This window comes from Martes martes, assembly GCF_963455335.1.
Source record: "Martes martes genome assembly, chromosome: 3".
Lineage (NCBI taxonomy): Eukaryota > Metazoa > Chordata > Mammalia > Carnivora > Mustelidae > Martes > Martes martes.
In genome coordinates this window covers 149,771,172-149,784,337 of record NC_137890.1, presented here as the reverse complement: position 1 = coordinate 149,784,337, position 13,166 = coordinate 149,771,172, and the positions used below count along the sequence as shown (strand labels likewise).

Below are 13,166 nucleotides of genomic sequence, written 5' to 3'. Positions count from 1 at the left end.
TATATATTTGGGTATATTTCTTTATCTCCTAATCTGTTCTAGTTACTTCTCTATGTGGACAGGCACCAGAACCAAACATTTTAATTCCTGTGGTTTTCAGCAGGTTGAATGTCTGGTAAGGCTAGTCCTCACCTAGTTTTCTTTTTCATTGGCATGCTTGCATTTAAAAGAAAATCCCAGCTATAGAGTTAGTCTATCATGTTCCTCAGAGAACCCTTTTAACCCTTGTATTAGGGCAGCGTGGGATCTGGCTGAATTCAAAGAGCACAGATATCCTGTGAGGCAGTTTGTGGTCAAGAAAACCGTGGGCCCTGTGCCTCTTCACGCCCCTTCTGCAGTCCCCTTTTTCTCTCATAAAACTTTCTCCATGAAGCTTTCTTTTGTTAAGTTTATTCCAAGACACTTCAACTCTTTTGTGGCTGTTACATATGTGGTTCTTCCTTTCTGTCCTGAAAATGGTGGTTAATTGTGTATAGGTGAAGGCTGTTTGGATGTATGTATAGAAATTTCTCCCCCAGCACTTAACTGAAGTCCATGTTTTTCATAATAGTTTTCTAGTAGATGTTCTTGGGTTTTCAAAGTAAATAATCATACCTACAAATAATGATAGTTTTGCATCCCTTCTGATTTTTTTTTTTTTTTTGACAGAGATCACAAGTAGGCAAAGAGGCAGGTGGTAGGGGTGGGGCAAAGGCAAAGGCTTAACCCACTGAGCCACCCAGGCACCCCTCTTCTGATTTTTCACCTTTCATTTCTTTCTCTATTTTGATGTTGGTGTTACATAGTAGTGATTGAGTGTGCTGTTGAGAGTGGCCTCCTTGTCTTGATAAATGTTAAAGAATCACTTTTTCTTCTTATTTTATTAAGAATTTATATCAAGGGGGCACCTGGGTGGCTCAGTCGTTAAGCATCTGTCTTTGGCTCAGGTCATGATCCCAGGGTCCTGGTATGGAGCCGTATCAAGCTCCCTGCTCAGGGGGGAATCTGCTTCTCCCTCTCCGTTTGTCTGCCACTCCCTTTGCTTGTGCTCTCTCTCTGTCAAATAAATAAATCTATTTCTTTAAAAAAGAATTTGTATCGGGGCATCTGGGTGGCTCAGTCGGTTGAGCATCTGCCTTTGGCTCACATCATGATCCCAGGGTCCTGGGATTGAGCCAGTGTTGGGCTCTCTGCTCAGTGAGGAGTCTGCTTCTCTCTCGCCTGCTGTGCACTCTCTCTCTCTTTCTCTCTCTCAAATAAGTAAAAATACTTTTTTACTTTTTTAAAAAAGAATTTATATCAAGAGGAATAATTGAATTGTATCAGATGCCTTCTCAGTTTTTCAGATTCTGGGAATAATCCTAGGATTTTTTTTTTCTGACACATCTCCGGATATGATATAGCGATAAATATGATGATACTGTATTGAATTATCCTGTTTTTTTTTATTAATTTTACTTGGTTATGGTACACTAATCTTTGAGTTGTTGGTGGATTATGTTTGCTGGTATTTTACTCAGGATTTTTTTTTTCATTTGAGAGGGGTGGGAAGGGTGCAGAGGGAGAGAAAGAACCTTAGGCAGGCTTCACGCCCTGCATGCAGCCCAACATGGGGCTCCGTCTCAGGTCCCTGAGATCACCACCTGAGCCGAAACCTAGAGTCAGACGCTCAACCGACTGAACCACCCAGGGATCCCTTACTCAGGATATTTTCACTGATACCTATGACTTGGCCTTTTTCCTCTCAGGATTGTCTGTGTGCTTGTATGGAGTTTGGGGGCTGTTCCCCAAGAAGGACATTTAGAAGAGACCACTACCACCACCTACCATGTATCAGACCAATTTAAATAACTTTGGAAATGCTGTCCCTATGTGATTTGTGGAAACACCTGATTCTGCTGGTTGTTGTAGGAGTTCAATATGTATTTCAGGTGACAGAGAGAATACAAAGTTCCTTTTCTTTGCCTAAACATTGAATAATTGACTCGGAAAAGCTTTTTTCCTCGATAAAATTTACTCCAGTCCAGGAGTTAAGCCCACATAGATATGTATATGTGTGTATGGATACTTGTGTGTATATGTGTGTATATTAAAACAGAAACATGGGTAATTAAATGTATTTTTATGCCCAGATTTAAAAACCCTGTTCTGGGTTTGGACGCTGGTGCGTTGTGAATGTGCCCCTGTGTGTCTGCACACCTAACGCATGCTGGCCTCCCTCAGTCAGTTGGGCAGGCCTCCTGGAACAAGCCCAGGCTGCATAACTGTGGGTAGAGGGCTTGGGGAGGGCTGTTCACCCCATCACTGTGCCACATAGGGTAGCCGTGCTGCTAAGAGAGGAGAGGGGAGAGCTGGAGCATAGCAGAGTGAATGTGGCTGTTTCGGGTCTGTTGGGGATGCACCTGTCTTGTGCTGGGCCTGGAGATTCAAGGATGGGTGATGCAGTCTCTGACCATCTCATAGTCGAATGCCCCCAAACAGATGGGTGAACAACAATGCCATAAGTGTGCTGCTGGGGATAAGTGCCAAGGGGTGTGGCGCATAAGTGGAGCTGACTGAATTTGAGGGACCTTACCCTTGAGGTAACGAACTCCTCAGGTTCTCAGAGGGTCTGCTGGAGACTGACAGAGAGGGAAAGGGTGTCTCCCTGTGAGGAGCGGCCGGACATCCAGGTTGCCCCTGGACGGGTGAAGCCAAGTAATGTGGGGCCGTGCACACCAACCTATGAGGGCGTTCCCTCCTGTAGGGCTCCCCGCCCGCATGCCCCTCCAGTCCCGGAGGAGGGCACACGGCTGTGGGAGAGCTTCCTGGGGGGATTGGTTAGTGTTCAAGGAGCTTTAGCCGACTCCATGATTTCCACGGAGTGATGACCAGCTCACCACCAAGGGATCTGACTGCATGTCCGTCCAAGAGGCCCTAGTGTGGACACATTCTCTACGGGAGCACAGGGGGCATGCGGACACTGGCGTGCCTCTGTGGCACCTGTCGCCCCAGAGTGAGCCCTGCCTTGCTCCATGTAAGAAGTGGCATTATGGCCCTTACATCCAAAGAACTTGCTCTTCTGTGCTCTCTGAGGTGCATTGTCAGTGGAGGACCCCTTTGCAGCCCACCTTTCCATTCCCATGAGGTGTGTGTTGTGTTGTGATTCACTGCATGCTTCTTTGTCACAGTGCAGTGCAGATTTTTGTATTTTCACATAAGAACTCTCGTTTTAGGGGCATAAACACTTCTTGGGTGCATAGTGAGAGAGTCCACTGGTTAAACTTGCAGGAACATGATGTCCTTTGGGATGATGCAGATTTGCCTTTCTTCCCACTTACATATGTTATTTTGTCATTGCAAAAATGACAGATGCTTGGGGCACCTGGGTGGCTCAGTCCGGTAAGCATCTGCCTTCAGCTCAGGTCATGATCCCGGGGTCCTGGGATCAAGACCAGTGTCGGGCTCCCGGCTCATGTTCTCTCTCTCTCTTGCTATCTCTGTCGCTACCTGTGTCTCTCTCGCTGTCAAAAAAATAAATAAAATCTTTTTTAAAATGACAGGTGAGGGGCGCCTGGGTGGCTCAGTGGGTTAAAGCCGCTGCCTTCGGCTCAGGTCATGATCCCAGTGTCCTGGGATCAAGCCCCGCATCGGGCTTTCTGCTCAGCAGGGAGCCTGCTTCCTCCCTTCTCTCTCTGCCTGCCTCTCTGCCTACTTGTGATATGTCTGTCAAATAAATAAATAAAATCTTTAAAAAAAAAAAATAAAATAAAATAAAATGACAGGTGATCTCAAAGGGAAGGCTGTCAGCTTTTCCCCATTGAGAATGATGTTTGCTGTGAGTTTTCCATAGATAGATTTTATGAAGTTGGGGAATGTTCCCTCTATCCCTATACTTTGAATTGTTTTAATCAGGAATGGATGCTATATCTTGTCAAATGCTTTTTCTGCATCAGTTGAGAGGACCATGTAGTTCTTCTCTCTCTCTCATGATTTGTTCTGTCACATTGATTGATTTGTGAATGTTGAACCACCCTTGCATCCCATGGATAAATCCCACCTGGTCATGGTGGATAATCTTTTTAATGTACTATTGGATCCTATTAGCTAGGGTCTGCTTGAGAATCTTGGCATCCATATTCATCAGGGATATTGGTCTGAAATTCTCCTTTTTGGTGGGGTCTTTCCTTGTTTGGGGATCAGGGTAATGCTGGCTTCATAGAAAGAGTGTGGAAGTTTTCCTTCTGTTTCTGTTTTTTTGAAACAGCTTCAGGAGAATAGGTATTATTTCTTCTTTGAAAGTTTGGTAGAATTCCCCAGGGAATCCATCAGGTCCTGGGCTCTTGTCTTTTGGGAGGTTTTTGATCCCTGCTTCAGTCTCGTTACTAGATATCGGTCTATTCAGGTTGTCAATTTTCTTCCTGATTCAGTTTTGGAAGTTTATAGGTTTATAGGAATGCATCCATTTCTTCTAGGTTGCTTAACTTACTGGCATATAACTGTTGATAATAATTTCTGATGATTGTTTCTGTTTCCTTGATGTTAGTTGTGATCAGAATTTATTAATTTATGTCCTGTCTCTTTTCTTTTGGATTAGTTTGGCCAATGGTTTATCGATCTTATTGATTCTTTCAAAAAACCAGCTTCAGTTTCATTTTTGTGTTCTACTGTATCTCTAGTTTCTGCCTCATTGATCTTTGCTCTAATCTTGATTATTTCCCTTCTTGTGTGTGGGGTCGGCATAATTTGTTGTTGATTCTCCAGTTCTTTAAGGTATAAAGAAAGCTGGTATATTCTGGATTTTTCTGTTTTTTTTTTAGGGAGCTTGGATGGCTATGTATTTCCCCCTTAGGACCACCTTGCTGTATCCCATAGGATTTGGACCAAAGTGTCTTCATTCTCATTGGTTTCCATGAATTGTTTAAGTTCTTCTTTGATTTCCTGGTTGATCTGAACATTCTTAAGCAAGGTGGTCTTTAGCTTCCAGGTGTTTAAATTCCTTCCGAACTTTTTCTTGTGGTTGAGTTCCAGTTTCAAAGCATTGTCATCTGAGAATATGCAGGGAATAATCTCAATGTTTTGGTATCAGTTGCATCCTGATTTTTTAACCAGTATATGGTCTATTCTGGAGAAAGTTCCACATACACTTGAGAAGAATGAGTATTCTGTTGTTTCAGGGTGGAATGTTCTGTGTATATCTATGAGGTCCATCTGGTCCAATATGTCATTCAATGCTCTTGTTTCTTTATTGATTTCCTGCTTGGATGATCTTTTACTGAGAGTGGCATGTTAAGATCCCCTACTATTAATGTATTCATATCAATATGACTCTTTATCTTGATTAACAATTATCTTATGTAGTTGGCTGCTCCCATATTGGGGGCATAAATATTTGCAATTGTTAGATCTTCTTGGTGGATAGACCCTTTAAGAATGATGTAGTGTCCTGGGTGCCTGGGTGGCTCAGTGCGTTAAGCCTCTGCCTTTGGCTCAGGTCATGATCTCAGGGTCCTGGGATCAAGTCCTGCATCGGGCTCTCTGCTTGGCAGGGAGTCTGCTTCCTCCTCTCTCTCTCTGCCTGCCCCTCTGCCTTCTTGTGATCTCTCTCTGTCAAATAAATAAATAAATAAAATCTTAAAAAAAAAAAAAAAAGAATGATGTAGTATCCTTCTTTATCTCTGACTACAGTCTTTAACATGACAAGATGCCCACTCCCACCACTTTTGTTCAACATAGTACTAGAAGTCCTAGCAACAGCAGTCAGACCACAAAAAGAAATAAAAGGCATTCAAATTGACAATGAAGAAGTCAAACTCTCTTCTCAGATGACGTGATACTTTATATGGAAGACCCAAAAGATTCCACCCCCAAACTACTAGAACTCATACAGCAGTTCAGTAATGTGGCAGGTACAAAATCAATGTACAGAAATCAGTTGCTTTCTTATACACTAACAGTGAAAATACAGAAAGGAAAATTACAAGAACTGTAAGATACCTGGGAATAAACCTAACCAAAGAGGTAAAGGATCTGTACTCGAGAAACTACAGAACACTCATGAAAGAAATTGAAGAAGACTCAAAAAGATGGAAGACCATTCCATGCTCATGGATTTGGAAGAATAAACATTGTTAAAATGTCTATACTGCTTAGAGCAATCTATACTTTCAATGCCATTCCAATCAAAATTTCACCGGCATTTTTCAAAGAACTGGAACAAAGAATCCTAAAATTTGCATGGAACCAGAAGAGACCCTGAATTGCTAAGTAAATATTGAAAAAGAAAAACAAAACTGGGGGCATCATGTTGTCTGATTTTAGGCTTTACTGCAAAGCTGTGATCATCAAGACAGCATGGTACTAGCACAAAAACAGACACATAGACCACTGGAACAGAGTAGAGATCCCAGATATGGGCCCTCAGCTTTATGGTCAAATAATCTTCAATAAAGCAGGAAAAAATAATATGGTGGAAAAAAGACAGTCTCTTCAATAAATGGTGCTGGGAGAATTGGAAGCTATGTGTAGAAGAATGAAACTCAACCGTTCTCTTACACCATACACAAAGATAAACTCAAAATGAATAGAAGACCTCAACATGAGGCAGGAACCATCAGAATCCTAGAGGAGAACATAGGCAGTAACCTCTTCAACATCAGCCACAGCAACTTCTTTCAAGACATGTCTCCAAAGGCAAAGGAAACAAAAGGGAAAATGAACTTTTCGGACATCATCAAGATCACAAGCTTCTGCACAGCAAAGGAAACAGTCAGTAAAACAAAGAGGCAACCCATGGAATGGGAGAAGATATTCACAAATGACAGTACAAAGGGCTGATATCCAAGATCTATAAAGAACTCCTCAAACTCAAAACACACAAAACAGATAATCACGAGCAAAAAATGGGCGGAAGACATGAACAGACACTTGAAAAAAAAAAAGGCACATGAAAAATGTTCATCATCATTACCATCAGGGAAATTCAGATCAAAACCACATTGAGATACATACCACCTTATACCAGTCAGAATGGCCAAAATTAACAAGATAGTAAAGAACAAGTGTTGGAGAGGATGTGGAGAAGGGGGAACCCTCTCACACTGTTGTGGGAATGCAAGTTGGTACAACCACTTTGGAAAACAGTGTGGAGATTCCTTAAGAAACTAAAAATAGAGCTTCCCTATGACCCTGCAATTGCACTATTGGGTATTTGCCCCAAAGATACAGATGCAGTGAAAAGAAGGGCCATCTGTACCCCAGTGTTCATAGCAGCAATGGCCACAGTCACCAAACTGTGGAAAGAACCAAGATGCCCTTCAATGGACGAATGTATAAAGAAGATATGCTCCATATATACTGTGGAGTATTATGCCTCCATCAGAAAGGATGAATACCCAACTTTTATATCAACATGGATGGGACTGGAAGAGATTATGCTGAGTGAAATAAGTCAACCAGAGAGAGTCAATTATCATATACTTTTGCTTACTTGTCGCACATAAGGAATAACATGGAGGACATGGGGAGATGGAGAGGAGAAGAGAGTTGGGGGAAATTGTAGAGGGAGAAAAACCATGAGAGATTGTGGACTCTGAGAAACAAACTGAGGGTTTTGGAGGGGAGGAGGGTGGGGGCTTGGGTGAGCCTGGTGGTGGGTATTAAGGAGGGCGCGTATTTCATGGAGCACTGGGTTTGGTGCATAAACAATGAATTCTGGAACACTGAAAAGAAATAAAAAAGAAAAAAAGGGGGGAGGATGACAGATGCCATTGATGAAAAATTTATAGAGAATTTAGTCAGCAAGGTAAAAGTGAGAGCACTAGTCCCACCCACCACCCCCCGCCCCAGTACTAAATGGCAAATGCAGTGTGAGTGCAGTTGTGTGAGAGTATCTGCAGGAGAAAGTTCTAGAAGTAGAATTGCTGGAGCAAAGATATGTGTGTATACTTTAATTGTGGGGGTGTTTTCAAATTCTCCCAGAAGATAGGATGGATCGGGGTTCTCCTGGTGGTATGTGACATGGCTGTCTTCCCACAGCCACACCACGTCGCTTTCCCAGGACTCTGAGATAGGGGAAAAAAGACACCTTGCTGTTTTAATTTATTTCCTTATTAGAGGGCTTGAGTACCTTTTTCTGTGCCTAAAAGCCATTTATATGTCTTTATCCAATTCATAAGAGCAATACGAAAGATAAATTATAATTTCAGTATGACTCTAAAGTGTAACTTTGTGGGGCGCCTGGGTGGCTCAGTGGGTTAAAGCCTCTGCCTTCAGCTCGGGTCATGAACCCAGGGTCCTGGGATCGAGCCCCACATCGGGCTCTCTGCTCATTGGAGAGCCTGCTTCCCCTTCTCTCTCTGCCTGCCTCTCTGCCTACTTGTGATCTCTGTCTGTCAAATAAATAAATAAAATCTTTTTTAAAAAATAAAAGAAAATAAATTGTAACTTTGCTCACTGTTTCTCTATTCAGAAGTTTTTCATCTTTATTTAATCAGATCTGTCTTTATGCTATACTGAGGAAAACTTTACTTACCTGAAGACTGGAGAAATATTCTCCTCTGTTTTGTTCTGTTCTTCAGTCCACTGGAATTTTTTTTGTGAGCAGTGCAGACCAGGGATCTAACTCCATTTTTCTTCTAAATGGAGAGTTGGGGCGCCTAGGTGGCTCAGTGGGTTGGACCTCTGCCTTCGGCTCGGGTCGTGATCTCAGGGTCCTGGGATCAAGTTCCGCGCCAGGCTCTCTGCTCACCTGGAGCCTGCTTCCCCCCTCTCTCTGCCTACTTGTGATCTCTCTGTGTGTGTCAAATAAATACATAAAATATTTTAAAAATTTTTAAAAAATAAATGGAGAGCTGATTGCCATCTCATGTTTGAACAGTCCATGTTCTTGCTAATGTTGTTACCAAATAATATTCACTTGGATCTTGTGCAAACATGGAGTTTGAGGCCCACCTTTTTAATAAATATCAAATTGTTTGTTCAGATGTTTTCTGAGGCTGAAAATGGGTTCTGCGTTCTGAAAATGCCTCATCTTACAAAGAAAAATGGCTAAGGACACAAATGAGAACACAAGACGGGAGGAATTGTCTCGCTTTATACTGGTGTCAGTTTCTGAGCACAAAGAGCCTTGGGCTCTTTGAAGCCAGGAGTTCAGTAGGACAGAGTTTAACATGGGGGAGGCCAGGTCACAGCATGGCATTTCACACACCTGTGACAAGGGAAGGCCCTCACCCTCCTGTGTTCCCCTCCCTGCCCCTCACAGCCTAAGCGCGATGCCCAGATGTTGCTGACTCAGGTATGGAGGCGCTTGAACCTGACGGAGTGTGATTACTTCGGGCTGGAGTTTCAGCACCCCCGGTCCTACTGGGTATGTGTCCTTGCCTTATTCTTCCAGATGGGCTCTCGGGGAATTAGGGGTGCTGACTGTACACGTGACTGCAGAGAGCACTTGAGGACCCGCTGCAGTGATAGGCACCATCCTCTGTCACGTTGCTCTTACCAGCTGTACTGTGCAGACTCAGACTGCGATTGCCTTTTAGCTAAGCCAAGTTCCCATCCTCCCTAAATTTCTTCTCCCCACCAGTACGTGTGCCCAGGAAATCCAGAACAACCGCTTAGACATCTGCATGATAATCATTTTGAGGAAACTTCTATTAAATCCGTTGGTTATCCCTCATGTGACATGATAGATGAACCTTGAAAAGTGTGGAACTTTAATATTTACAGGTTGAACTATTTTAAAGAAACCATAATCAGGCCCCTGGGTGGCTCAGTCCATTAAGTGTCTGACTCTTGATTTCAGCTCAAGTCTTGATTTCATGGTTGTGAGTTCAAGCCCCGCACTGGGTTCCTTGCTGGGTGTGGAGTCTACTTAAAAAAAAAAAAAAAAAAAAAACCAAGAAACCAAACTCAGACTATTCAGGAAGCATGTCAGCATTATAGAGCTCTGCCCACTCCTTCATGCAGTGGCACTCTTGTCCATTAGTTGTTTACAGGTGCACTTTGTACCAAAGATTTGTTTGGCCTTAACAGATATCCCCCCAAAATAATGGTTGGTACCCATGCTGTGCGTAGCTACAACAGTGTGCACGTGACGGAGTGCAGGGGTTCCGGCCTATGTGGCATCTCGTCCTCCTCCCACACTTTTCGAAGCAGGCGCTCCTGTGCCCCTCCTGGGTGTCCTGTCAGGATTTGACTGGTGTACGAGCAGAGCCTTAAATATGTCTCCTAGTTAGAAACAGTTCTGTATTTTGGAACATTGTTATTAAATAGAGAAATTGTTGAATGGATTTGATCTCTTTTCTTAAATCCTTTTTAGATTTGGCTGGAACCTATGAAGTCCATCATTAGGCAAGTACGAAGTAAGTCATTTTTAAAAACTCTTTAAAATTCTGTTCATTTAAGATGCTTTTTTTCTTGACTGTTCACATTGTATATTCAGATATTCACTGTCAGCATCCTGGGGAGCAGTGGGCTGATCGCCAGCACCACGTGAACTTGGAGGTCATTGTGCTGCTTAGTCTCAGCCTGGGGCAGCTGGGGACAGTCAGTGGTTCTCAAATGCAGCGGTGTCAGGGTATGCTCTTGGATGGGTCACTTTAATTTTTGGCCAGTATGCAAAAATAAGTATGCAGTTTCTCCCCCCAAGTTATAAAAGGCATTAAGGTTTTTCTTTAATTAGCTTCTTAATTTTTTTAACAGTTTTTAAAAGTTTATTTTTTGTGGTTTTATTTTTTGAGTACAGTTGACACACAATTTAATTACATTTTTAATAAAATAGTTTATACTGTTTTGTAATTATAAACATTATTTTAGTTAGTCTCCACTAAATTTGGGATGCATAGTAATGCTTCTTAGTTACAGGGTGCTCTCCCGGGGTCCAGATTCACCTGCAGTCTGGTCCCATGTGAGAGAGAAGGATGAGTGCCAGTAGCTTCATTAGTCCCTGGTGACCTAAGGCCATTTAGGTCATCGTAGCCCTGTAGCATGACACCTTCTCTTTTCTGCTTGGTGAAAATTACATAGCTATGTTATTATAACATTTCAGTAAAGCTAAGATGCTCAGATAAGCTAACACCTTCTGCTTTTTCTTTCCTGCAATCAGGTTGTTCTGGTTCAGTGTAATGAGTGATGACATTTTTCTTTCACTAAGTATATAAAGATTTCAAAAAATAGTGGGATTGACTTTACTTGTGAAGTTTAATATATTTCCTTACAGGGACGCCTGGGTGGCTCACTTAGTGAAGGTCTGCCTTTGGCTCAGGTTGTGATCCCAGGACTCTGGGATGGAGCATAAGGCTTCTTGCTCAGCAGGGAGTCTGCTTCTCCCTTTCCTTCTGCCTACCCCTCCCCCTGCTTATGCGCTCTCATGCTCTCTTGTGCGCGCTCTCTCTCTCTCTCTCTCTTTGACAAATACATAAAGTCTTAAAAAAAAATTTTTTTTAAGTAAGTGTTTCTTTTCACAGGGCCAAAGAATGCGTTGCTTCGTCTAGCAGTGAAATTTTTCCCACCTGATCCGGGTCAGTTGCAGGAAGAATATACAAGGTGCAGTAGCCCCTTCTGAAACACAGCTGTCTCCGGCAGGGTCTAGAATTCACCTGTGTCTCCTGTGGTACCTGGCTCATCAGGGGCTCAGGATATCTGTGTTCCCATAATGAATGAAGCTACAACACACATAGAAGCTGTGACCCACATGTAGCATTAAAAGAATGCAAGTTAACCCTTGCACAAACACAAAGGCCAGCAGAGCTTAGAAAAGGGTTTATGATGAAATTTGGGGATGAAGATGGGGGTTACATGTTAGTGTACTGTGAAAGTGATAGTCTCCAGCTGAGCACAGGTTTGTGCCCGTGTGTGGGTTCTCAGGAGTCTCACCCATCATAAATGTACAAAGTATACTCGGCTGGGAGAAGTCTTTATGAATATATGGAGCAGAAATAGTTGAGGTGATTTCTTTTATGGCAGAAGTAACTGAAAGAAAATGTTTACAGTTGTTTCATCTTGGCAACAGATTATGGAAGCTTTTTTCCTTGTGTTTTATGTACCAACTCAAAACCCAAGATCAGATGTAAGAAAAAAGAGAGCTATGATATCATTGTAGTAGTAACAGCCCTTCTGACTAAATACAGATTTCTACCTGAACCATGGGCATCTTATGAACCTCTCCTTAGAACAGTTTTATAGAGCCTTGTAACATCACAAAACCACAGAGTGTCAGCCTCAGGGAAATGTTGGGATCCCATTAGTCCAGCCCCTCATTTGATGGGTAACAAGACTGAACCCCAAGAACAGCAAAAAGTGTTTTTAAGAGTGAACACAGAGCTCATCTTCATAGTGTATTACGTACCTGACATTTACCAAACGTCCTCTTTGAGGGAATAACTTTTAAATATATATATATATATATATACCTAGAAAGTAACAAGGAATAGGAAGTGTTACCTAATTCTGGGTCCTGGGGCCAAGGTATGTTTATTCAGAAGTTCCTTTTTTTTCTATTTATAAGAACAACTTATTGTTCATGATAAAAGAGAAACTTCACAGTAAAGCTATGTAGAAAGTGAATGTAGTCCTCGCTCTCTGCCCACGGCACTGTGCCCAGTAGTAGTACCGCTTGAGGTGTGCCTTCCAGATGGGTTCATAGGATATACAAGTGGACCTGGGTCTTTAAAAACAATACTTTACAAAGCGGTATCACTGCACACAGAGTACTTTAGGTTGGTTGTTTCTTGTTTTGTTTTCTACTCACATGTTGTAGTGTGCCATGGATGTCTTTCCACAGCAGTGCGAGTGGCTACAGTCTGTGTTATTGAACTCTTTTCCTGTCCATGCAATTAGATGATTTCCAGTGTTTCTTTGCTGTATCGCTGCAAGTAAACAGTTTAGCCTTGCCCACATATCTTTGTAAACTCTGGAAAATATATCTCCAGGAAAGTTTCATAAAGGTGAAACTGCTAAGTTCAAGGGTGGGCACATTTAAATTGTAAACTCACTCTCGAGTATAAATTCCAATAAGGAGACAGATTGTCTTGCATTGTACTTCCACCTCCAGGAATAGTATCTGGACTGTAATACTTGCTCAGCAATTATTTGTTGATGGAATAAATGAATATATGAATACATTCAAATTGTCTTCTCTAGTTACATTCTTACCATTCAGGAGTGCCTGTTTCTCTGATTCTAGGCAAGACCAAATATCTTCAATCTGT

General features: G+C 42.3%; 1 protein-coding gene across 5 annotated transcripts in view; it reads left to right on the top strand.

Annotated features, from left to right (window-relative positions):
- FARP2 (FERM, ARH/RhoGEF and pleckstrin domain protein 2) overlaps window positions 1-13,166 on the top strand; it is a 110,954-nt gene that overhangs the window by 40,629 nt on the left and 57,159 nt on the right. For all 5 annotated transcript variants that reach the window (XR_013966536.1, XR_013966537.1, XM_080798351.1 and 2 more), the window contains exons 3-5: window positions 9,221-9,325; window positions 10,277-10,319; window positions 11,424-11,502. Coding sequence is in view for 3 of the 5 variants with exons in the window: in XM_080798351.1 (XP_080654477.1) it covers window positions 9,221-9,325; window positions 10,277-10,319; window positions 11,424-11,502 (227 nt within the window). In the remaining 2 variants the exon portion in view is untranslated. The remainder of the gene's footprint in view (window positions 1-9,220; window positions 9,326-10,276; window positions 10,320-11,423; window positions 11,503-13,166) is intronic.